This window comes from Pelodiscus sinensis, chromosome 1 (assembly GCF_049634645.1).
Source record: "Pelodiscus sinensis isolate JC-2024 chromosome 1, ASM4963464v1, whole genome shotgun sequence".
Classification (NCBI taxonomy): domain Eukaryota; kingdom Metazoa; phylum Chordata; order Testudines; family Trionychidae; genus Pelodiscus; species Pelodiscus sinensis.
In genome coordinates this window covers 139963934-139990005 of record NC_134711.1, presented here as the reverse complement: position 1 = coordinate 139990005, position 26072 = coordinate 139963934, and the positions used below count along the sequence as shown (strand labels likewise).

At 46.6% G+C, this 26072-nt stretch overlaps 2 protein-coding genes and 2 pseudogenes across 15 annotated transcripts in view; 2 read left to right on the top strand and 2 right to left on the bottom strand.

The window, feature by feature from the left end:
- Positions 1–10191, bottom strand: part of ZNF697 (zinc finger protein 697) — a 71175-nt gene extending 60984 nt beyond the window's left edge. For 4 of the 13 annotated variants that reach the window (XR_012897050.1, XR_012897059.1, XM_075904712.1 and 1 more), the window contains exon 1: positions 2983–4049. The gene's annotated coding sequence lies outside the window, so the exon portion shown is untranslated. Of the gene's footprint in view, positions 1–2840; positions 2928–2982; positions 4052–9966 lie in introns of those variants that run through there. The other 9 variants (XM_075904679.1, XM_075904696.1, XR_012897054.1 and 6 more) reach the window with 8 other exon arrangements.
- A 5906-nt stretch (positions 10192–16097) lies between these two features.
- MAN1A2 (mannosidase alpha class 1A member 2) overlaps positions 16098–26072 on the bottom strand; it is a 229958-nt gene continuing 219983 nt past the window's right edge. For both annotated transcript variants that reach the window (XM_006135741.4, XM_075904629.1), the window contains exon 13: positions 16098–25627. In XM_006135741.4, the coding sequence (XP_006135803.2) occupies positions 25495–25627 (133 nt within the window). In that variant the 3' untranslated portion in view covers positions 16098–25494. The remainder of the gene's footprint in view (positions 25628–26072) is intronic.
- Positions 17057–18224, top strand: LOC102453208 (E3 ubiquitin-protein ligase Mdm2 pseudogene; annotated as a pseudogene).
- LOC106732861 (E3 ubiquitin-protein ligase Mdm2 pseudogene) lies at positions 19715–20686 on the top strand (annotated as a pseudogene).

Here is a 26072-nt window from a genome sequence, read left to right as displayed (position 1 = left end):
CAGGGAAGGGGAGTTATGCAGAAGGGGAGCAATGCGGGGGCTCCATGGCAGGGAAGGGGAGTTATGCAGAAGGGGAGCAATGCGGGGGCTGCATGGCAGGGAAGGGGAGTTATGCAGAAGGGGAGCAATGCGGGGGCTGCATGGCAGGGAAGGGGAGTTATGCAGAAGGGGAGCAATGCGGGAGCTGCATGGCAGGGAAGGGGAGTTATGCAGAAGGGGAGCAATGCGGGGGCTGCATGGCAGGGAAGGGGAGTTATGCAGAAGGGGAGCAATGCGGGGGCTGCATGGCAGGGAAGGGGAGTTATGCAGAAGGGGAGCAATGCAGAGGCTCCATGGCAGGGAAGGGGGGTTATGCAGAAGGGGAGCAATGCGGGGGCTCCATGGCAGGGAAGGGGAGTTATGCAGAAGGGGAGCAATGCGGGGGCTGCATGGCAGGGAAGGGGAGTTATGCAGAAGGGGAGCAATGCGGAGGCTCCATGGCAGGGAAGGGGGGTTATGCAGAAGGGGAGCAATGCGGGGGCTGCATGGCAGGGAAGGGGGGTTATGCAGAAGGGGAGCAATGCGGAGGCTCCATGGCAGGGAAGGGGGGTTATGCAGAAGGGGAGCAATGCGGGGGCTGCATGGCAGGGAAGGGGAGTTATGCAGAAGGGGAGCAATGCGGAGGCTCCATGGCAGGGAAGGGGGGTTATGCAGAAGGGGAGCAATGCGGAGGCTCCATGGCAGGGAAGGGGGGTTATGCAGAAGGGGAGCAATGCGGGGGCTCCATGGCAGGGAAGGGGAGTTATGCAGAAGGGGAGCAATGCGGGGGCTGCATGGCAGGGAAGGGGAGTTATGCAGAAGGGGAGCAATGTGGGGGGCTCCATGGCAGGGAAGGGGAGTTATGCAGAAGGGGAGCAATGCGGGGGCTGCATGGCAGGGAAGGGGAGTTATGCAGAAGGGGAGCAATGCGGGGGCTGCATGGCAGGGAAGGGGAGTTATGCAGAAGGGGAGCAATGCGGGGGCTGCATGGCAGGGAAGGGGAGTTATGCAGAAGGGGAGCAATGCGGGGGCTGCATGGCAGGGAAGGGGAGTTATGCAGAAGGGGAGCAATGCGGGGGCTGCATGGCAGGGAAGGGGAGTTATGCAGAAGGGGAGCAATGCAGAGGCTCCATGGCAGGGAAGGGGGGTTATGCAGAAGGGGAGCAATGCGGGGGCTCCATGGCAGGGAAGGGGAGTTATGCAGAAGGGGAGCAATGCGGAGGCTCCATGGCAGGGAAGGGGGGTTATGCAGAAGGGGAGCAATGCGGGGGCTGCATGGCAGGGAAGGGGAGTTATGCAGAAGGGGAGCAATGCGGGGGCTGCATGGCAGGGAAGGGGAGTTATGCAGAAGGGGAGCAATGCGGGGGCTGCATGGCAGGGAAGGGGAGTTATGCAGAAGGGGAGCAATGCGGGGGCTGCATGGCAGGGAAGGGGGGTTATGCAGAAGGGGAGCAATGTGGGGGGCTCCATGGCAGGGAAGGGGAGTTATGCAGAAGGGGAGCAATGCGGGGGCTGCATGGCAGGGAAGGGGAGTTATGCAGAAGGGGAGCAATGCGGAGGCTCCATGGCAGGGAAGGGGAGTTATGCAGAAGGGGAGCAATGCGGGGGCTGCATGGCAGGGAAGGGGGGTTATGCAGAAGGGGAGCAATGCGGAGGCTCCATGGCAGGGAAGGGGGGTTATGCAGAAGGGGAGCAATGCGGGGGCTGCATGGCAGGGAAGGGGAGTTATGCAGAAGGGGAGCAATGCGGGGGCTCCATGGCAGGGAAGGGGAGTTATGCAGAAGGGGAGCAATGCGGGGGCTGCATGGCAGGGAAGGGGAGTTATGCAGAAGGGGAGCAATGCGGGGGCTGCATGGCAGGGAAGGGGAGTTATGCAGAAGGGGAGCAATGCAGAGGCTCCATGGCAGGGAAGGGGGGTTATGCAGAAGGGGAGCAATGCGGGGGCTCCATGGCAGGGAAGGGGAGTTATGCAGAAGGGGAGCAATGCGGAGGCTCCATGGCAGGGAAGGGGGGTTATGCAGAAGGGGAGCAATGCGGGGGCTGCATGGCAGGGAAGGGGAGTTATGCAGAAGGGGAGCAATGCGGGGGCTGCATGGCAGGGAAGGGGAGTTATGCAGAAGGGGAGCAATGCGGGGGCTGCATGGCAGGGAAGGGGAGTTATGCAGAAGGGGAGCAATGCGGGGGCTGCATGGCAGGGAAGGGGGGTTATGCAGAAGGGGAGCAATGTGGGGGGCTCCATGGCAGGGAAGGGGAGTTATGCAGAAGGGGAGCAATGCGGGGGCTGCATGGCAGGGAAGGGGAGTTATGCAGAAGGGGAGCAATGCGGAGGCTCCATGGCAGGGAAGGGGAGTTATGCAGAAGGGGAGCAATGCGGGGGCTGCATGGCAGGGAAGGGGGGTTATGCAGAAGGGGAGCAATGCGGAGGCTCCATGGCAGGGAAGGGGGGTTATGCAGAAGGGGAGCAATGCGGGGGCTGCATGGCAGGCGGGAGGGGGCTGGGGGGGCCGGGGAGCTGCGCTGCAAATAGCGCCGGGCGGCCCCACGCACCAGCCCCCGCGCCCCGCCCCTCGCTGCTGCCCCGGCCACGCCCCCCTCGGCCGGCTGTGCTCGCTCCGCGCGCTCCTAACGGCCCCTACCCCTGGCCAGGCGGGGCACAGACACGTCACGCGCCGCCTGCGCTTGGGGCCCGCGGCTGTTCCCGCGGGCCGGGGGGAGGGGCGCTGCCCCGCGCGCCCCTTGCCAGCAGCCCCAGCACCTCCTGCGGGCGGGGGCGAGCCCGGCCGCGCCCCTCCCCCGCGCGCGTGCGGCTGCCCCGCCCCTACCTGCCGGGCCCACGCGCCGCCCCCTGAGCCACGTTGCTGCGGCCCGCAGGCCTCGCGCGCCCCTGGGCTGGGAGGGGTCCGGGCTGCGCCGCCCCGCGCCTGCTTCGGCCCCCCCCCCCCCCGCGCCGCGCCCCCCACAAACCTGCCCCGGCAGCGCCCCGCTTCTCCGCGCCGCCCCTGGGCAGGGCGCCTGGCGGCCGGGGGCTGCCGCGTGGCGGGCTCCTCAGCCGGGGCTGGAAACACGAGAAGCCCCAGCCCTGCAGCTGCCTCCGGGGAGCTGAGTCCGCAGCCCATAGAAACATCTGGCGCTGCGCGGCTGAGGCTGTGCGCGAGCCTGGGGGAGTCAGGGCCGTGGGCAAGGAAGAGAAGAGCGTGTAAAAAGCAAAGCCCCACAGGCGAGCTAAGAACAAGCCGGCCGGGCTCACAACACTTGAACAAAAACAACAACACCACGGCCCCGCGAGCGTTCAGAAATTCAGCGCAGTACAGCTGGGGCAGCCACTAACAAAGAGGAGCTCATTCGAGCTTCGTGAAATTTGCTTCTCTGCAGATGTCCCAGGGCGGGGGGGCGGGCAAATGAAATACAAGGGAAAGCAAGCATGGTCTCATATTTTAATTTAAAACATTGTGTCCTCTCCTCCCCCCTCTCCCTTACAAGCGTTTTTCTTTGTAAATCTTGAGGTGGGGCCTTAGTCCTGCAAATGTTGATACATGTTACATAGATAGGGAGCTGTACTGAACTCAGTAGGCTGGTTCTCCAACCTTACCACTTTAGATCCCTACAGGCTGTACTAGTAGCTGGCAGGACAAACAGGCAGGGTGGGGAGTCTGTGCACCCTAGGCATGCAATAAAGCTCATCTCCTCTGAGGGTCTAGCACAGAAAGTCAATTTGGATTTGGGGCCATAGATCCAGGGGCCTTAGCACCTAGAATAAAAGGTAATATAAATAATTCAAGAGTCATTAGAGCCGGAGGACTGGAACCAGAGGCTGTGGCTACACTGGCGCGCTCTTGCACAAAAACTTGCTGCCTGTCTACACTGTGTTCTTGTGCAAGTAAACTGACGTTCTACTGTATGAAATCAGGGCTTCTTGTGCCACAACTCTGACGCTCTTGCTCAGGAATAAGCCCTTTTGCACAACTGTTCTTGCGCAAGAGGCCAGTGTAGACAGGCAACATGAATTTCTTGCACAAGAAAGCCCTGTGGTTAAAATAGCCATCAGAGCTTTCTTGCGCAAAAGCACATGCCAGTGTAGACACTCTCTTCTGGAAGAGTTTTTGCAGAAGAACTCTTCAGCAAAAGAGTTTTTGCGTGAGAACGCGCCAGTGTAGAGGTAGCCAGAGTGTTATGTGGGTGCTCTTAACAATCAGGTTAGAGTTATTCCAGTTGTCTTAGTCTGGCACTCCCTCTCTCTGGTGCAATGAGTCAATATGTAAAAAGGCTCTGAAAAGTCAGGCCCTAGGCATCTGAAAAATGATCACCCAAAATGGCAAAATAAGTTGCCATTTACCAGTTTAAGATTAATTTTTCACATTTCCATTACTCATCTGTAAGATGGGAACTGTTATACTGAGCGCCCTACAAATCCACAGAAATCCACTTTACAGTCATGGGTATCTATATCCATGGATACGGATGTGAATATCTACTGCTCATTTTTTGCGAATGCAGATACAAATTTTGTATCCGCACCGGGGTCTAATCATATCTCATTGGGTTCTTGTAAAGATAAATTCATTAATATTTGTGAGGTACTGATATACTACAGTAATGGCTATCATAGCCAAGCCATGAGGAGACTGATAAATCTGTATTCCATGCAAGGTTTAAATTATATGCAATATTTAAGATATGCAAATTGAATCGTGAAGATGCTTCCTGTTCAGTGAGCATAATCCACCTTGAATAAGATCCCGGAGCAAAAATAGTATGTGCCAACCCCAAGGTGAAGCTGGAGATCATCAGACTTGAACCATGTACACTTAGGCAGAAAAAAAAAATGGGAAGCCAGCACAACCAAAAGAGAAGCAGCAGGACACAAACTGATCTGCAATTCAAATCACCTAACATTTTCTCCACTGTGATTTTAGTTCAGGGTAATCTCTCCTAGGCTTCCTGGAAAGTACAGACTACGTAGATCCACTGGATAACCCTTGTTCACACATTTGATGACTCCCTCAAATAATTCTAATACATTGGGGAGCCATGATTTCAGTTTACAAAAAGCTGGGTTGATTCCTACCCAACATTCACTTTTTATATAGCTGTCAATTCTGTAAATTATGTTTTTACTATATTTTCAATCAGTTTGCCTGGTACTGAAGTTAGGTTTCCTGGACTGTGATTGCCAGGCCTTTTAAAAAAAAATGTTACTGGTAAAACATTTATAATCCAATACAACCTACTGTGAGTTGGAGGCTTGGTAACTAAATCGGGTATTACAATAGCTATCTTCCAGTCATCTGTTAAAGAGGCTGATGAAAGTGTTAGGTTACATACCACAGAGAGTAGTTCTGCAGTAGGGATGTAAATGGTTAACTGATAAGCCTCACCCTTAACAGATAAGAGTTACCCTTTGTAGTTAACTACTGGATCAGGGCTCATTGCAGGCAGGAATAGCCCCCCTTCTGTTCTGTAATGTGATTTGTCCTTTTCATGTGTGTTCATTTTTTTTAAATTGTATCCTTTGGTATATATGGTTGTGACTATTTTCTTCCATTATTTGATCTGAGGAAGTGGGTCTGGCCCACGAAAGCTCATCATCTAATAAACCATCTTGTTAGTCTTTAAAGTGCTACATAGTCCTATATTTTGCTTCAGCTACACCAGACTAACACGGCTACATCTCTATCACTACTCTTCATGGCAGGCCTGGTCCCCCTGCCACAGGTTAACACACTGGCTTCTTGGGAGCTGGCTGCAGAGCCCACAGAAAGCCTCCTCCCGGGGAGGTTGCTTCGCTGAGGGCTCTGCTGCATAAAGCTTAAATAAGCTTATTTAAGCTGTCTGCGGCAGAGCCCACAGTGGCAGCACGTATAACCCCTAGGATTTTTAGTGGTTACACAGTCACATTTTTAAATGCCTGTTTACATCCCTCTTCTGCAGTTTTATATTTGAGTTGTGAAGTAAACATCTGATGTGGGTGACTAACTACAGTTTAATTTGCTGCAAAACTTCTTTTATTGATCCCTCAGCCTGGGGCCATTTCTCAGATTTTTCACCTAAAAAATAAATGGTTTGATCATGGGTATTTCCATCATATTCTCTTCATTGACGATTAATTCAAAATTTATTTAGCTTCCCCAAAACAGCCTGGTCTTCCTTACTTCCACCTTCATTACTTTGATTGTCCAGGAGGACCACTGAGTGACACACCTCCTGCTTTTGATGTTCTTAAAAAATTGCTGTTAGCTTTTGTGTTTCTTATTAGTTGCTCTTCAGATTCTTTTTTGGTCTGCCTAATACACTTGACAGGATTTATGTTCCTTTCTATTTTCCTCATTTTTATTTGATTTCCAATTTTAAAGGAAGCCTTTTTGGTCTGACCACCTCTTTTACTGAGTTGTGTAACTATTCTGACATTTCATTGTTTTTTTTTAAGCTCAGTGTTTATATTTAGTTTGAACCTGTACTATGGCAGCAGAGCCAAATGGATTTTCTCTTCTGTGGATATTATTTTGCATTCCACTGGGCATCTGGCATATGCCCTACCAATCCAGCAGAGGCATTCCTGGTTTAATGGTTGAGGACTCAACTTGCAATAGGTCATACTAGATTATGGGGTATCAGTAGCAGGCCAAACATACCCAACCTGACAACAAATGATTACCTACAGATTTAGTAACAGAGAGGTAGCCGTGTTAGTCTGATCTTGGTAAAACAAAAAAAAGCAGTCATGGAGCACTTTTAAAGACTAACAAGATGGTTTATTAGGTGATGAGCTTTTGTGGGGCAGATCCACTTCTTCAAATCATAAGCTGAAAGTGAATTGGCATGACCATTATATAACCCTCTGTTACATAATATCATGCCAATTCACTTTCAGCATATGATCTGAAGAAGTAGGTCTGTCCCACGAAAGCTCATCACCTAATAAACCATCTTGTTAGTCTTTAAAAGTGCTCCATGACTGCTTTTTTTGTTCTACAGATTTAGAATATTCTGTGGTAGCACATTTCTGGACCCATACTCTCTTCCTTTTCCTTGTGTCTTGGCTCTCAAGGTGCTTCTCACACCATCTCAGATAGACGCTTGAATCTGGATCTCTCATATCCCAAGTGAGTGCCCTAATCACTAGTCTACTGGGTGCTCACTCTCCGTTGTCATTTGTCTGAGGCCTGATACCATAGGTATGTTCTGAGAATACCTACCAGATCAAACCCCAAAGGGGAGCCAACAGGGGGATCACCTTGACTGGGGCTTAGACACGAACAAGGGCTCAGAATAGCTTCCTAGCTGTGGGCAGCATCAGGATTTGGTGACTTCATGCACATGTACCTGTATCAATGGAAACATGGGCACCAACAGAGTAAAGCAGCACTTTGTAGTGGTTTGGAGGGTATCAGAGGTAACACACCAAAAGAGGCATTTATGCAGCTTGGTACCTTTGTGAATCTGGTCTGCAGTGCCTTTGGTCAGCCACAATGAAGAATTAATGCAGTAAAAACGTTTAGTCAGCCTTCATGTAAAGATCAGCTAGAAGTCATCTGCAATACCCAAGTGTCCTTTCCACACAATACAGGAACTAGACTGCATATCACTGCCATCCTGTCTATTATTAACTATTTGAATACAGACAGTTTTATCGTACTCTAGTTCATGGTCAACTTGTTGGCAGATATTTAGAGCAGGATAAGATTTGACTAAGAATTAAGACCCTCTAAATGAAAATATCAGCCTGTTTTGTCTATCCATCCTGGGAGGGATTTAGAGAAGTGTGATTTAATTGCACTGAATGACCGCTGGGTGGTGTCACTGCATAGCCTTTGCCTCATTTCAGCAATTTCCCTCAGCAGTTCCTAGCCCAGGGGGGAAATGCAACAGCAGAATACAGATCTAATCCTGTAAGGCATCCTTCAAGAGCAATCTTTGGGTGAGGAGGAAGGAGTTTTGCACTCAGAAATTTGACAGGATTGGTACTTGAGGAACCTTCTTGCTTTAAATAGTGCTTGCTGCTGGCTCCATCAGTCTCTTGTTCTATTTACTGCAGGAAATGCTTCAATCACTAGAATCCCCTCTCTTGATTTTTAAGAATTTTACTTTTAAAGCCAGTTCTGTAGTTCTTATTACAGGCAGTCCCCGGGTTACGTACAAGACAGGGACTGTAGGTTTGTTCTTAAGTTGAATCTGTATGTAAGTCGGAACTGGCGTCCAGATTCAGACACTGCTGAAACTGACCGCCAGTTCTGACTTACATACAGAATCAACTTAAGAACCCCAGGCGTCCCCAAGTCAGCTGCTGCTGAAACTGATCAGCAGCTGATTCCAGGAAGCCCGGGGCAGAGCAACTCTGCCTGGGGCTTCCCGTAGTCAGCGCTGGTCAGTTTCAGCAGACTCTGACTTGGGGATGCCTGGGGCAGAGCAGCTGGGGTGCTGCTGGGTTGCTCCAGTAGCGCCGCTCCTGGGTGCTACTGGACCAACCTAGCAGCACCCCATCTGCTCTGCCCCAGGCGTCCTGATTCAGCTGCTGCTGAAACTGACCAGCAGCGGCTGAATCAGGACCTGGGGCAGAGCAGCTGGGGTGCTGCCGGGTTGGTCCAGTAGTGCCCAGAGCGGGCGCTGCAGGACCAATCGGCAGCGCCCCAGCTGCTCTGCCCCAGAGTCCAAAACAAAAGCCTGGTCTGCTGGGGGGGGGGGGGGAGCACACTAGCTGCCCCCCCCTCCCCAGCAGACCAGGGACACTGGGAGCAGAGCCTCTGAGGCTTTGCTCTGGCAAAGCCTCAGAGGCGCGGGACCCCCCCGCGGCTGCGGCTTCAGTCCGGGAGCCTGTGGTCTGCTGGGGACGGTCCCCAGCAGACCACAGGCACCCAGATTGAAGCGGCAGCAGCGGCGGTTCCCCGCGCCTCTGAGGCTTTGTTTTGGCAAAGCCTCAGAAGCGCGGGAACCCGCCCGGTGCCCCTGGTCTGCTGGAGACGGTCTCCAGCAGACCAGGGGCACCGGAGCAGCTTACGAACGGGGCTTTCTTGCCCCGACTTCCGGGGCGAGAAAGCCCCGTTTGTAAGTGCGGATCTGACGTAAGTCGGATCCGCGTAAGTCGGGGACTGCCTGTATTATGTTTCTGTATTGCCAGTATTTGCAGTTTGATTATAAGCTACACATTTTTGGCTGAGGTTACAGGCAGTCTTGTGAAGTGCAAGGCCATAGGCATTAGGCAAGCAAAATCAGAAAGGCAGAGGAGCATCACTTTACAACTCCCTGGTGCTCAGCTTACAGGGAACACTGTCCAGTGAGCATATGTACTTGGACTTTCCAGGAAGCCTAGGTGAGATTACCCTGAACCAAAATCACAGTAGAGAAAGCGTTAGATGATTAGCACTGAAATTCAGTTTGTGCTCCGTTGCTTCTCTTTTGGCTCTGCTGGTTTCCAAACATCTTGGTCTTTTACACCTTTGGGGTTGGTCAATACTGCTGTGACGGGGACCTTAGTCCTGCTTCCCCCTTTTTTTCTTGCCTAAATGTACAAATCTCATTCAAGTATGATGAGCTCCTGTTTCATCTTGGGGTTGGCACATACTATTTTTGCTCCAGAACCTTTGCCTCATTCAGGATGGATTATGCTCATTGAATCGGAAGTATCTTCAACAAAGTTGCACAAATAATCAAACAAAATGAAAATAAGGATTAATAAATGCTAAGGATTGCCCACTGGAAAAAATAATTCCAACTCTGCATACAAAATTATGGGGTCTAAATTATTTGTTACCACATGAAAAAAAGTTCTTGGTGTCCTTGTCCATAGTTCCCTGAAAACATCTGCTCAGTATGCAGTGGCAGCCAAAAAAAGCAAACAATGTTAGGATCCATGAGGGAAGGAGCAGATAATAAGACAGAAAATATTGTAATGCTATCATATGAATCCATGTTACTCCCATACCTAGAATAGTGTGCACAGGGAAGGTTACTCACCTCATGCAGTAGTAACTGGAGTTCTTTGAGATGGTTGTCCTGGTGGGTGCTCCACTTTTACATGCACTGGCGCTGCTGTGCCTCTGATTGGAGATTTGCATCAACAGTGCCCGTGGCCAGCTGCACATGCAGAGTGCAGCCATGTCCAATCTGAAGCAGCTACCGAGTACGTGCAGCCGGCCGCCTCCTCAGTTCCTTCTCAACAGCCACCTGCTTTGGTTGCAGCTCAGCAGTTGCCCTTTACCTCAATGACAAGTTATATAGTTAGCCAGTTTTTTTAGATAGTTATTACCTCAGAAAACCTTTCCTAGTTGTTACTCATTAAACTTTTTCTTAGATTATAGTGATAGTTCAAAAAAATCCATTTTCTATAGCCAAGTCCTACCATAGCTAGTTTTGTTGTGTTGTTGTTGTGGGGCTTTTTTAGATAAGCAGTTAAATGGACATAGCAGATCCATCCAAATTGGAGTGGTGTCTGGGACATGCCTGGTTCGCCCAGCTTCAAAAAGTGTACAGGCTGCAGGTTATCTATTTCAGTCTCAGATGGACACAAACAGTGCGTCTGCTGTCTGAGGGAAACGCACCCCACAGAACACTGTCCTCATTATCAGAAACTGACAGTATGTACCAGGAAATCAAGAGAATTACAACTAAAAATGCTCCAGCTGGAGAAAAAGGCTCGGTCGGCTTCTGACCCTGAGCAATCTACTCCTCCCTGACAGAAATCACCTTGGACAGGGTCAGAGAGAACAGCTCCCATCGGGTTGAGCCCAAGGACTAGGACAATACTCACCCAAAGAAAAGGTCCTATTCTTCCTCAGGGACTCTCTCCCCCCTTAGGAAGCATCCTCTCTACAAAAATGCTGCACCTCTACCCCCAGCACAAAAGGGGTCGGACAAGCAACCTACAAGTGGGGCCAGCAATGGAAGGAGCCGCGACCCCAAGCACAGACAGTGTGCCTCAGCTAAAGCACCAACAGAGGCAAAACACAAAGCCTCCTCATTGGCACCAGCTAAAATTCCCTCGGCACCAGCCGCGGCACATAACAAGCAGTGCTCACAAGTGGAAGCGAGCGCAAGCACTCTCCCTGCAGCAGCAGCAATACCAAAGCTAATGGAGAAAGTGAATAGGGAAGTGTTATTGCCTCTTCGCACAATTAGGCATCATCCAATGAAATTAATAAGCAGCATGCTTAAAGCTAAGATAAGGAACTACTTCACGTCACACACAGTCAACCAGTAGAATTCATTGTCAGGGGATGTTGTGAAGGCCAAAATCATAAATGGGTTGAAAAAAAAGAAATAGATCAATTCCTCAAAGATAGGTCAGAGACCCAACTCCATGCCCTGGGTGTCCCTAAACCTCTTACTACCAGAAGCTGGATCTGGACAGTAGGGAAGGGATCAGTCAGTAAATTGTCCTGTTCTGTTTGTTCCCTCTGATACAAGCCAGTTGGAAAACAAGCTACAGGGCTAGATGGGCCATTAGTCTGACCCAGTATGGTCATTTGCAGGTGCTTATGCAGGTGTGAAAATAAATTTCTTACATGTACTATCCTATCGCAACCTGCCCCCTCTCCCTCTACGGGTGCGTGTGTTTATTCTGAGGAAGTAGTTTTTAAAACTACTTTCTACTGTAAATTGTGTACCCGACATAACAGACTAATCTAATAAGGATGAGAGAGATCATTCCAATCTCTGTTCATATACTGAATATAAAATTGCTTTACTTCAGCAAGAGGATCCACCTTTACTGTCTACTTGGGTGAGGCCCTGACAATATGGTTATGGAGGCGAACCTATTCCACCTGACAAAAAGTAAAAACTGAAACCTGGAGGATTTGTAATGTAAAATATTATGAATGTAAAATATATATAATTAAAGCAATACTCTTATTTTCAGCTATTAATGCAGTTTTATTCCTATTGGAATGTGTGGGGGTATGGAGAGGTTCAGGGCAGGGGGTCGGAGCTGCCAGAGGTACAGAGCAGGAGGTTGGGTGTGTGAAGGGGACACTAAGAGGTGGGGATGCAGGTGGCTCAGGGCAGGTGGCTGTGGGGGGTGTGGGACATGCAGGAGTCGGGGTTGGGGAATTATTTTATATTGAAGGAAACAAAAAATAAAAGTAAAGTCTGCAGCAGACTGGAAGACAGCATGTTTCATGAAGTGCACTTTTGCTCATTTTAGTATTCCAAACCAACTAGTGATGGACAATGGACCACTATTAGCTGCAGCAGAATTTAAGTCATCTTGCAGGGAATATAATTCTGATCATGTCATTAGCACCCTACATTATCCACAAGTGAATCGAGAGACTGATATAGCTATTGAGACAGACAGAAATCCTACAGCCAGAAAATCCAGTCCTTGCTTTTCTAAGCTACTGATCAACACAAATGACAACTACTGGATACAGTCCAACACAACTCCTAATGGAAAGACAACGCAGAAAAAACAGTTATTAACCTTGCCTCTTGTTTTTCGAGTCATGTTGACAATGTTCATTCTAATGTAGGTGTGTGTTTGCCTAAATGTAGAATAGTGATAGAAATGTAGCCGTGTTAATCTGGGGTAGTTGAAGCAAAATGCAGGACAATGTAGCACTTTAAAGACTATGTGATTTGTCCTTTTCATATTTGTTCATTTTTTTAATTGTATCCTTTGGTATATATGGTTGTGACTACTTTCTTCCACTATTTGATCTGAGGAAGTGGGTCTGGCCCACGAAAGCTCATCATCTAATAAACCATCTTGTTAGTCTTTAAAGTGCTACATTGTCCTGCATTTTGTTTGCCTAAAGTACTGCTGCTGGAAAGTTTTCCCTCAGTGGTATCCATTGGGTTGGCTCTGGCATCCTTTGGACTCATGCACTCATAGTGCTGGTATAAAGAGGCCTGCCAACCTCTCAGTTCCTTATCAGCCTACTCCGACAGAGGTTAGGAGGATGGGTCATGGAATGGACACTTCTTGAAGAACAATAATTAAGGATGGTCAGTAACCATTTTTTCTTCTTTGAGAATGTCAGGGTTATTCCTCACTCTGGCACTCCAAGAGCAGAAAGTGAAGGCCCACAAGAGAGCTTCAAAACCTTGCCTCTACAGGCACTGGTTACAAAAAACTTCCCCCCAGAATCATAATCCACAGATTTTGGGAATCGCTGCCACCATCAAGTGCTTTTTTTGTCCCTAAAAACCAGAGGTGAACACTTGAAATCACTCCAAGGGGTACCAAAAGAGCTTGAAAAAACGAGAAAAACAAGCTGCAGTCTCTGGTAGCTCACCCTGCAGTCGGAGGCATGCAGATACACACACACAGACAGACCTTCCAGGACACAAGAATCAAATTATTACCTTAAGAAAATTATTTTTATTACTAAACAAAAGAAACTTGAAAAAGCATACTTGGTTGCTAGATGTTACAGCACAACTACGGGAAACAAAAACACAGAGAAAAGTCTCTGGGCACGATGCAAGATAGCAAATGGGGAGGGGAGACACAGACTCACACTGACCAGTTCAAACCAAACCACAAAATAAAGAAAAATTCTCCTGAATGCGACTGGAGTCACTTTTCCCTTTTACTTCTAATTTTCTCTTGTCAGTCCACTCCCTTACCCTGAATTCCGTGGAGGCATGGCAATCCTTCCTGGGTTTAAATCATTCTGTGTGTCTCAACTCCTGGTTTCTCTCTCACACACAAAGCAGTTAAGGAATCTATAACCAATGCAAATTTCAACCCTCTATCTTGATTGGTTTCCTTGACCAACACCTTTGCTAGTTACCTGAGTTAACCCCTTAGTCACCAGGTGCTGGTCAGCACTTCTCCTGTCCATTACAGAGAACTTGCTCATATCCATTTCAATGTAGGTAACTCCCAAGCAGCTGCACAGGTATGCTGACCATAATGCCACCTGGTCAAACTCAGCATTGTCTCTAGCCTGTTGGGTGATGTGATAGTGTGAGCTGACGACCACATTGCCTCTCTGCAAATGTCCTGGATTGGAACTTGTGCCAGAAAGGCTGTAAAAGATGCTTGGGTCCTCGTGGACTTTGCAGTTAGAGAAGAGGGAGCGGCGACCTTTGCAAGGCTGTAGCATGAGCAAATAGAAGAAATGATCCATGATGAAATTATCTGGTTCCATCCTGTAACAGGGTTCACTCACCACCACAGCGCCACCAGCCGTCGGTCCTGGGAATTAGCTCGGACGGCTGGTCATGGGGTCGTTTTCGGGACACTGCCCTCTGGCAGTGCCCACAACAGCCTCTAAGCTTCCCCCCTTCTGGGGGCTGGTTATAGGTCGGTACGCCTTTGGGAGGGGGTTCCTCCGCCTCTGGTGCAGTGGGCGGCCAGTCCGCCCCACTACACTATCCTAAATTAAAATAGTCCAAGTCAGGGAGTCTATAGCTGGCCTTGCTTCAGGTCGGGGTGAGAGGTAATAGTTCATGTGCCCGGCCTTGCTTCAGGTCTGGGCCTTGGGGTAAGAAGTTCAACATATACTCAAGTCTCTCAGCTCAGTTCCGGGCAGGACAGCGGTCCTAGTCCTGCCCCTTTAAGAGGTCCGGCCTGGATCCCGGCAGGGTACCAAAGCACAGTATGTAAGCCCAGGCCCTTGAGCAAGGCAGGGCGACAAACAGTGTGTAAGCCCAGGCCCTGGAGCAGGGCGGGGCAACACACACACAGGTTTGAGGAAGCTCCTGGTTCAGGAGCTGGGCAGGTAGCACACCTGCAGCGGTGGCAAGGGGGAGACTGCCACCCCGTAGGTGGGTGGCAGGGGGCGCAGGCCCACTCACTCTACTGCGCCCCAGCCCAGGGGCCCTGGATGCAGCAGTGCAGCTGCTACTGGCTCAGCAGGGGCTCCAGCCTGCAACGTGCTGGCCTCGGGCTGCTGTGGGCCTGTGCTACCCCCTGGGCCAGTCCTCATCTCCCCCTTCGCAGGCACCTATGTCTCCCGCAGGTCAGGCAGGGAGTCAAGGGCGGTGTCGTCCCAGCAGGGTCCGGGCGGCCCAATCCAGGCGTCGGTGGGTCGGAACCCTGCAGCGTCCAGCGGGTTCGCAAGGCCCCAGGGTTCGGGCAGGCTTCAGGGTTCAAGCTGGTCCCTCAGCTCCAACAAGTCCTTGGGGTCCCTGGGTGTCCGCAGGCCTTGAGGCTCGAGCAGGATCTCTGGCTCAGGCAGGTCCTTAGACTCGCCAGGCACCAGCAGAGCCCCAGGCTCCTCTGGGTCAGAGGGTAGCTCTGCTGGCCGGCTTGGCCAGGCCTCGGCAGCCCAGGCAGGGCAGTCTTCGCCAGCCCTATGGAAGGTGGCTGTGGGAGGCCCAGGCCAGGTTTTGGCTTCATCAGCCAGGAGCTCTGGGCAGGCCTCTGTCTCCCTCAGAGGCTCGGCCCTGACTGAGCTCCCTGGCAGAGTTCTTATAGTCCTAGCCACGCCCCTTGGCTTCCTGTCAGGTGAGGGGGCAGGGCTAGGCTGTGCCCAAAATGGCTTTCAAAGGGGTATTTTCTCCCTTCTGGTAGTGGGGGACGTCTCCACCCCACTACACATCCCCACAATGGTAGGGAGGGACTGCCATGGGGTTAAGGTGCAGGATAGTGAGGTATGGGAGTTTACAAGGTTACATAAAATAGTGATTTTAAGCATTAAATTAAGTGCTAAATGTTACCTGTTTTTATTGTGAAGTAGAATGAAGTAGAATCCAAAATGTGTTCAATGCACTACAGTTCAGACTGTGGTTGTGGTTCCAATGAAGTTGTGCTGTATTTCTGCAGAGGATGTGTGGGGAAATTAGACTAGGAGGCTTCTCTGTATCTGTTCCCCACATGCAAAACATTTTTTTCTTTTCAGACGTAAGTATTAAAATTTAAGACATGCCTGTGTAAAAGGACAACCCCAGCTGGCTGTATTCTTGATTGCATCCGGAACAGACTCCAAACTTTGAACTCATCCATTGACGGTAGCCATGAGGCTCACGGCAAACTTTAAGTTTGGAAATAACAGATCTTGAAGCATGTTTAGCACTGGAAAGGAAATGCCTGGCAAAGCTGGCTACAACACCAGCAGGACAACAAAATGAAGCCCACTCCGCAGCCCAGTGTCATGACCTATTGCTATGGACAGAGAATAAGAACACAGCACATGCCCTTTTCACTTAAAGACATTCTTTATTTGATATTTTTATATACAATATTACCTTTCATCTGTAAAAAGTACATATGCAGGGTACCAGGTTGGAGGCAGCCAGAAGGTTCCCAAATCAGAAGGTTGTCTCTTGCCCCTTTATTTCAGAGGAAAAATAATCTGTGACCTTGAAGTGCGTAGAGGCAGAATGACAGTGATAATGACAACAGACTTTGACTGAAACCAGCTATGCAATATTCCCTCTAACTTGTATTGGTCCCCACCCTTGTGGGCAACTATACAGAAGTCAAAGCCAGTGCTTGTCCTCCTTATTAGAACGGGGCACATGCTAACCTGTAATGGAGCTCAGGTTGCTCTCAGTATGACAGCCCAACCTGCGCTCTGAGGCAGAGTAATGTTTCCCAAAACATGGCATGTGAAGGACTAGTGAAAGGGTCATGGTGGGGGTGTAGTCAGATCACTCAGTTGTTCTCCAGATCATCAGCTTTCATTTCTTTAAAATAAAATCAATCTCTAGGTGTTATGGCTCTGGCAAAAACCTTAGAAACATGGGAGTAAGCCCTCGTCTACACAAGGAAATTAGGTCAATATAACTATATTGTTCAGGAGTGTGAAAAATCCATGCCCCAGTGATGCAGATAAATTTGACCTTTTCCCCATTGTTGACAGTGCTCAGTTGACAGGACAGTACTCCCATCAATCCAGCTACTGCCTCTCAGGAAGGTGGAGTAACTATGCCAGTGGTAGCTAACATGTTCACTTATGTGCTACAGCAGTGCTGCTGCGGTAGCTTACGCGTAGACATACCTCAAGTGTAATAAATGCCTGTCTGCCTGAGTTGGTAGAGAGCATGCATGAAAAGACAGCAGTGAAGGATAGCTTCATGCAGCCTACAAGGGCAAGGGGCCATTTAGAAACTGGGGAAGTCCCAGTCCTGAGGTGTGAACGGGGCTGGGCCAATGTGCAACACCAAGATGTCAGCTCGATCAGACAACCCTGCCAGTCCCCCTGGCAAGGAAGAGGCCCTGGTTAAACAAAAGCCACCATTATGGGAGTTATTAAAATTTGCTGGTGCCCATAAGGACACTTTTACTATGAAGGAGGTAATATTTTATATTGGCCAATATATTATGTCTGAACAATTATATGATGAAAAAGAGCAGCATATTATCAACTGTGCAAATTATCTTCTTGGAGATCTATTTGGGGTACTAAGCTTTTCAGCAAAAGAACCCAAGATAGTATATGCCATGATTTCCAGAAACTTGACAGCAGTCAGTCGACAAGAGAATGAGACCAGGATCAACTTGAAAAAGACAATGTTCTTAAGGAATCCATGCAAGATCAATTGATGAGAAACAGACATCCCTAAATTTGACTGGTAAGCCACCTAACTCTTCTAGGAGGATGCACAGTGAATCTAAAGAAAGTTCAAGATGCATGGAAAGTTCAAGATATATAGAAACTTTTCAAAGACACCATAATAGAGGCCCAACTGAAATGCATACCCCAAATTAAAAAACACAATAAGAGAACTAAAAAAGTGCCACCGTGGGTTAACCACCAGGTAAAAAAAGCAGTGTTAGATAAAAAGATATCTTTTTAAAAGTGGAAGACAAATCCTAGTGAGGAAAATAGAAAGGACCACAGACATGGTCGAATTAAGTGTAAAAATATAATAGAAAAGCCAAAAAAGGAGTTTGAAGAACAGCTAGCCAAAAACTCAAAAAGTAATAGTAAAATGTTTTTTAAGGACATCAGAAGCAAGAAGCCGGCTAAACAACCAGTGGGACCCTTGGACGATCGAGATGCTAAAGGAGCCCTCAAAGATGATAATTTAGCTTCTCCTCTATGACTTTAATTCTTTGCTTCAGTCTTCATGGCTGAGAATATTGGGGAGATTCCCAAACCTGAGCCATTCTTTTTAGGTGACAAGTCTGAGGAATTGTCCCAGACTGAGGTGTCATTATAAGAGGTTTTGGAACAAATTGATAAACTTAACAGTAACAAGTCCCCGGGATCAGATGGCATTCACCCAAGAGTTCTGAAAACTCAAATGGGAAATTGCAGAACTATTAACTGTGGTTTGTAACCTATCCTATAGAAATCAGCTTCTATAGCGAATGATGGGAAGATAGCTAACATGACACCAATATTTAAAAAGGGCTCTAGAGGTGATCCTGGCAATTACAGACTGGTGAGTCTAATGTCAATACCGGACAAATTAGTTGAAACTATAGTAAAGAATAAAATTGTCAGACACATGGATGAATATAATTTGTTGGGGGAAGTCAACATGGTTTCTGTAAAGGGAAATCATGCCTTACTAATCTGCTAGAGTTCTTTGAGGGGGTCAAAAAATATGTGGCCAAGCGGGATCCAGTGGATGTAGTATACTTAGATTTCCAGAAAGCCTTTGACAAGGTCCCTCACCAAAGGCTCTTAAGTAAAGTAAGTTGTCATGAGATGAGAGGGAAGGTCCTTTCGTGGATTGATAATTGGTTAAGAGACAGGAAACAAAGGGTAGGAATAAATGGTAAGTTTTCTGAGTGGAGAGAGGTAACTAGTAAGGTCCCCTAAGGGTCTGTCCTGAGACCCATCCTATTCAATTTATTTATATATGATCTAGAGAAAGGGGTAAACAGTGAGATGGCAAAATTTGCAGATGATACCAAACTGCTCAAGATAGTTAAGACCAAAGCAGACTGTGAAGAGCTTCAAAAAGATCTCACCAAACTAAGTGATCGGGCAACAAAATGGCAAATGAAATTTAATGTTGATAAATGTAAAGTAATGGACATTGGAAAACATAATCCAAACTATATACACAATATGATGGGGACTAATTTGGAGACAACTAGTCAAGAGAGAGATCTTGGAGTTATTGTGGATAGTTCTCTGAAAACAACCACTTAGTGTGCAGCGGCAGTCAAAAAAGCAAATAGAATGTGAGGAGTCATTAAAGGGATAGAGAATAAGACAGAAAATATCTTATTGCCTCTGTATAAAACCATGGTATGCCCACATATTGAATACTGTGTACAGATGTGGTCCCCTCATCTCAAAAAAGATATATCAGCATTGGAAAAGGTTCAGAAAAGGGCAACAAAAATTATTAGGGGTATAGAATGGGTCCCATATGAGGAGAGATTAAAAAGACTTGGACTTTTCAGCTTAGAAAAGAGGAGAATAAGGGGGGATATAACAGAGGTCTATAAAATCATGACTGGTATGGAAAAAGTGAATAAGGAAAAGTTATTTACTTATTTCCACAATATAAGAAGTGGGGGTCACCAAATGAAATTAATAGGCAGCAGGTTTAAAACAAACAAAAGGAAGTTTTTATTCATGCAGTGCAGAGTCAATCTTTGGAACTCCTTGCCTGAGGATGCGGTGAAGGCTAGGGTTTTAACAGGGTTCAAAAAAGAGCTAGATAGAGTCATAGAGGTTAGGTCCATCAATGGCTATTAGCGAGGATGGGTAGGAATGGTGTCCCTGGCCTCTGTTTCTCTGGAAATGGAAGACAGGGAAGGAGTCACGTGAGGATTACCTGTTGTGATCCTTCCCTCTGAGGCATCTGGCATTGGCCACTGTCAACAGACGGGATACTGGGCTAGATGGACCTTTGGTCTGACCCAATATGGCCGTTCTTATGTTCTTCAGAGGAACAACCCAGTGAAAGAAGAAAGTGGTGTAAGTCAGATAGCACTTCCCTTACATTCGATGAAAGCCCCTCTTGTGTGTTGTAAGTGCACTAGTCTGTGAAGCAAGCAATAACAGTGACTCAACATCAACAGACTCTGCAAATCTTGATCTTTATGCCAGTTCATTAAGCATGGTTTGACCAGAGTTCTGTTTCAGACCAGTTCAGAGTTGAGTTTGAAGTTGAGTCCATTTATTCAGAAGATTATAACCATAATGAAAGACAAGAACTCACAGATGAAAATGATGAGGTATAACAGGTAACTATGTATCAGACGAAAGAGTGATGCGGATTCATTTGATGAAGATCCTGAAATTTCACTAGCTGATTATTGGAAGTGCACTAAATGCAATTAAATGAACCCTCCCCCTCCACAATATTGCCCCAGATTCTGGGATCTTTGTGAGGATTGGCTTCCTGATGAAAAGGGACAAATCTGACAAGATAAAGTTGGAAAGTTCCATGCAGCTAAAGCACAGAGTTTTGTGTTCCCAACTATAAGAAAATGAATGAAAAAAGGAAAGAACCAAGAGTTCAAGAAAGTGAGGATACAACAGCCCAACCCTCTGAATCCCAGGGAAGTGAGGAATATTTGTACCCAGCTATATCCAGAAGCATCTTTTGTAGCAGCCAAGAAGATTGCAAAGAACCCGACAAAAAAGAGACAGAAAACAAAAAGGAAAGTATGGAATCCATTCTACCCCTTTTCTGCATAGATCCCTGTATCATATGTCAGAGCAGACCTACAAATGGTTGTATAGTTCATGACAAGATAGGGCATCATATATCATGTTTTACTTGTGCAAGGAAACTGAAAAAGTGGAATAAACCCTATCCAGTTTGCAGATAGCCAATTCAGACAATTGTGCTAAATTATTTTAGTTAGTTATAAGGGCCATAGCCTATGCTCCACTCCACCCTTTCAGACACATTGCAATTCCATTCCTGACCAGTGTAGAGCATTACCACTTTGTGGGGATATGTGAGGTAGTAAAGAACTTACTTGATAGCTGACTTATTTTGCATTGTATTGTGCAGTTGGTTATTTGCTTTTTGTTGGTGGGTGGGGTTTTTTTTTGGAGGGGGGGGTAGTGGTTGGCCTCTTCTTATGATGTAGAGGTAGAAGAGGTCCAATCTCCATTTGGGGCTCTTCCATGACACTAAGTTCCACCTCATACAGCCACATCTTATACTTACTGTATGCTTTGTCTAACACAACTATTAGGAGAAAAATCTGTCTACACTGGTCAGGAAAATCATGACTGCTCCCTTCATTTCAATGAGTGCTAAAATACAAAAAACAGGCCATTTGGGGAGTCTCCAGGCTTTTTCACAAGGGCATTTTGCCACAAGCGCACACTTTGTTTTCCATTCCTGTTTCTTCCTATAAGAACACACATGACTGTAGACATTGCCACCCAAGACAGCAGCTATCTGAATGAAAGCTAGAACTATGAGTCTGTGTTGTGAGAAGATATAGCCCAAGATCTGGCGACTGCTAACACAAAATGTCACTCTGTTAAAAAAAAATAAATCTCTCTACCTTCCAAAAAGTCCATAAAACAGTAGCAATATAATGAAAGTGACAGTGAGCTAGTGTGTCATGTGTACCCAAGAGAAAACAGAGTCTGAGCTCTTGCTTGCAGCTAACTCCATGCTGCAGGTCAGTATCCTAGGTCTGAAAAGAAGGGTATGTCTACATTGCCACCCTAGTTCAAACTAGGGTGGCTAATGTAGGCATTTGAACTTGCAAATGAAGCCCGGGATTTAAATATCCCAGGCTTTATTTGCATGTTCCCGGGCGCCGCCATTTTTAAATGCCCCGTAGTTCGAACTCCCTGCTCGCGGTGACACGCGGCACGGACTAGGTAGTTCGAATTAAAGCTCTTAATTTGAACTACTGTTACTCCTCTTCCAATGAGGCAATGTAGACATACCCACACTGAGGAACAGCCGTACTGCCTAAAGTCAGGAAAACAAGATGGATGCTTCAGCACCTATGTCAGACTGTTATGGACATCTGCTCAAAATTCACAGCAGCCAAATTCATTATGCTGTGGGAGCATCCCAGAATGCTGCAATGCATGAAGAGTACAACAATTAGTTCACAAAACATATTTCTCTAGAAGCAGGCAGCACCTTCATAGCTATAAGAGAGACGAGCAATTGCATTCTAAACTCGAATATAGTCAAAACTAGCAGATGCTGTGATAACTATTTAACAGGAAGGAAATATCCTTAATCTGGAACTTGTGACATGTTTAGACACAGGAGAAAAGGTAGTATTGTACATCTGCCTAGAGAAAATTATAATCTCCTTACTATGAAGTGGCTCAGGACCTAAATTCAAATACTTCTTGTGGCAGTGTGCAGTGAATTAGCCCCTGTGAGACTCACACAGGCAATTAATTTGAATGGTGGTTCTGTAAATCAAACCAGTGGGAAATGAAACTAGCGGGTGGGAAAAGAGTAAACATCAGTGAGAGGTTTGGTGTTTCTATTTTTGGGACTCTAGAATTCTGTCCTTGACCTTTCTCTGACGAGTCTGGCAGTCCTTCTGTGCTTCCCATGGCTGGAATATGGCTGGGCTGGAATAGAGCCTGTTACAAAAGTCTCCCTGTTTTTCCTCAGTCCCACTCCGACAGAGAGACAAAAACATGGAGGCAATGAAGGGCAGATTCAAACTGGGATGAAAAAAAATCAATTTAAACTACAAAATATTTGAATGTTAAAATGGAAAAGCATTAGTTCTTCAATCAGTCATTAATTTCTAATTAGAAAATTACATTTTATGGCAGTAGTAAAAAGAATCAATTTATTTTAATTTGAAGTAAACAATTACTTGAATCAAAATTATTTCCTACATACATATGACTTTTTTCAAGTTTATTGAGTAATTAGTATTAAGGTAAAAACTCTTGAATTTGAGTGTTTTCTAAATTCTCTCTCAAAGTTGCAGTCTGGCAACAATCATCCAGATAACATTTGTTCCTAGAGTCCACCAACAGATGACAAGGGGATAGTTTTTAAATCTTTAATATCAAAGTGGAATATAGTAAAACTTAGCATTAAGATCAAACTCTCACCATGGGAGTCAGTGCTTCTACCCTTGTCTTTTCCAGGCATGGCTTTTGGTCTATGCATTAAGGCCACAGGCTTTTCTGTGAATTGGGGATTAAAAATAGAAAAACTAAAAGCTACGTGAGACATGCAAACTGGGGCAGCTTGCAGCCAGGCCACTCAGGACAAGATGGGCCATTGTGTATTGAAGGATACTTTTCTGCAGGACAGTGCTGTGCACCAATGGTGAGGGTGCCCATGGAGTTCATTGTAGCGCTCTGTAGGCTGCATTCTTTTGTCTCCATCCATCCTAGAGTTCCCATTGTGGTAATTTTCTCATTATAGAAAGTTCTTTTTCCGGGACTTAAAACTCAAAGAAAACCCCCAAACCTCTCCTTATGCTGACATGAGGGGAATGATGTACAGAGAGCCCAGAAAGGCTCCAATCATTACAAAGGTCAAAGGATTCAAAAGACAAAAGTGTTTTGTGGCTGGGAGTCTAGTGCTAGTGTTTCCATCTGCAGTGAACTGATTATAAAGCTACAGCAGGACTATTGTAAATGTGTGAAGAGAGCAGAAGCACCTCTAGATGTTCTACACCCAGCCCTTTCTCAGCTGAAGGGATAGGCTCCCTGGTGAAAGGATTTTAAACTCTGTGAAGAAGAGTTTAAAAAGGAGAACAATCCTTTTTAGCCCTCAAGGTGCCAGGACAGGGGTGACAAGATTTGCCTTTTGAAGATTAAAGTTTTTTAAATAAATATAGTCCACAATGGGGGTTCTTTGCCCTTTTGTTGTGTTTTGAGAAAACGCAAGATCTGGAAATTTGGCTTCTAGGACTGTACAAATAAATGACATACAATTCTATTCTACGCTCTGAGATGGGCTGATCCAATGGCCAATAGTGTGAACATTCTACGTATGTGTTTAACAGAATAAGCCATCTTCTAGAAGGTTGTCTTATTGCCAGCTGATTATAAACACTTAAAATACCTAACCAAAAATCTGATTCCAGTCTACACATACAATATGGACTTAAGACACTTCTGTAATAAGTTGTCAGCAAGACAGGATGCATGGTACAGAGTTACCCCCTTAGCAGAAAAAAATGAAAGAAATATTTAGAAATTAAAACAGCAAGTGAAATTCACTTTAAACAAACACCACTGATGTCAACAGGAGTTATTTCGGAGTGTATAGGATTCTATTCTAGTCTATAAATGAGAAGAGATTCTCAGTGATGGGAAACAAGATTCAGGATCCCTATGCTTTAAGTGAAGACAGAAATGCACGATCCCCTTACCTTACAGCACAATGAGGAAACAGATGGGAAAAGCTGTTGGAGCTAAACTAAGAACAGGGAGTTGCTTCAGCTAGTATTGTCCAGACAAAATCATAGAACGTAGCACTGGAAGAGACCTTGCAAAGTCTAGTCCAGTCAGGGCATGACTATTTAATAACTAGATCAAAGGTATAAAGGAATTTCTTCTTCCACTGGTGTGTAATTGATCTCACGTAACCATGTTTCCACAAAGAATCTCATGTTGGCTTTGCACGGGCCAGATAAAACTTGTTTTGCAACCAAAATCTGAAGACTTGGTCCCTTGCCATACACCTAAAAATCCCCAGGCAAGACTTTAGATTTACAAAGCAGGATTTTGAACACTGTTCAAAGTATAAACACAAGAGTAAAGGAAAACCACAGATTGTATGGTCCGATATAATGCAACAATATGAATTACTGCATCTCACCTAAAGGAACTGTCTCAGTGAACATGATGCAGTCTGCCATATAAACCAGGGTGGGTGATTTTTGTTGTTATCTTTGTGGAAGGGACTGATATAAGGGAATGTGGCCTTTCCATAGGACATGATTGATGATAAAGGGAAACAGGACATTAAGCTGTGTCTTCCGTGTTCTGTGCCTATACCTTGTGCAGTGAACTAATAGCATAGTGCTGCCAATACATTACAAAAACAAATGCTTGGTAGCTGTTTGCTGGGTGTGATTGTGCTTCACGGGTCTTTGGACTTTGTCATGAAGGGGTAAATGAAAAGCAGGAAAAGGTCTGAGAGGCACTGGGAATGGCTGCTAGTCTGGGCAAACTGATGCAGATTAGAAAATTCAGATAGGTACAGAAAAAATTTCAAATCCTGGTGCTGCTGGTGCAGTGACGCTGATTTTTTATTGTTGCTTTGCTCATGCCATCTTCAAAATAGAAAGAAAAAACAAATGTCTCTGGAATACACCCCATCTGAGCAGGAGATGTGTGTGCAGTTTCTTGCAAAGGCCAGCAGCAACAAACTCCAGCCTCTGGCCAGGAAGCCTGTTGTTCCTTTGGCTGCTGGATTCTATCATTAATAACAGGCTCCACTCTGTCGTTCAGATTCAAAGCACACAAGGTCTCTGTCCTGCAAATGCCCCAGTAGCATGTTTTGGTCATGTATAAAAAGGAATTATTTCAGAGTTTTCTTATCTACAGGTTGAAGAGCTTTGAAGGCAGGGGTTGTTTCTCACCCTGCGTCTTAACTTAGATTAACCAGATGTCTGTCTCCTCTCCAGCCTAATGTCTCAAGTGGTCCATGTAAACAAAACACAGCTGAGTGCAGTCTCTCCTCCTCTTCCTGGGCCTGTTTTTATCGGTAAGCAGGGTTTCCTGAAAGTGTGGTGTTGGCTAAATGTAAAACAGGCAAGGGATGAGCTTCTGTGTTAAAAACCCAGTTGTCTAAAGGCAGGAGGTCATCATTGGAGAAAAGCAGATACAAATACCTGGACAACAAAAGAGAAAACAGGAGGTTAAGGAGGACAAGAACACATGGGTGAGGAGCCTGATACTGGCCCCAGGCTGACTTGCGCCTACACTCTCAATAGCCAGCTGCTCGATTCCTCCATATACCAGCTACTCAAATACCTTCCTTTCCCTCAGCACTCATCTGCCCCCAGGGATCTCCATGCCCAAAGAGCCCCATGAACTTTCTGTCCCTCTCAAGTTCCAGCAGCTCTCTATCCATCTACCCAGTCAGAGTCTGCCACCCAGCTACATCCCCAGAAACCTTGAGCACTCACCTACCCAGCCAGAGATAAAATGATTTGTGCATCCTCATTTCTTATCAGCATCAGTGCTCAGGACAGGCTGTGTCTCTATAAGTTTACAATTATCAGTGCAAATGGTATACCCACAAGCAATATATGCCTTTTACAGAATTAGTATGAA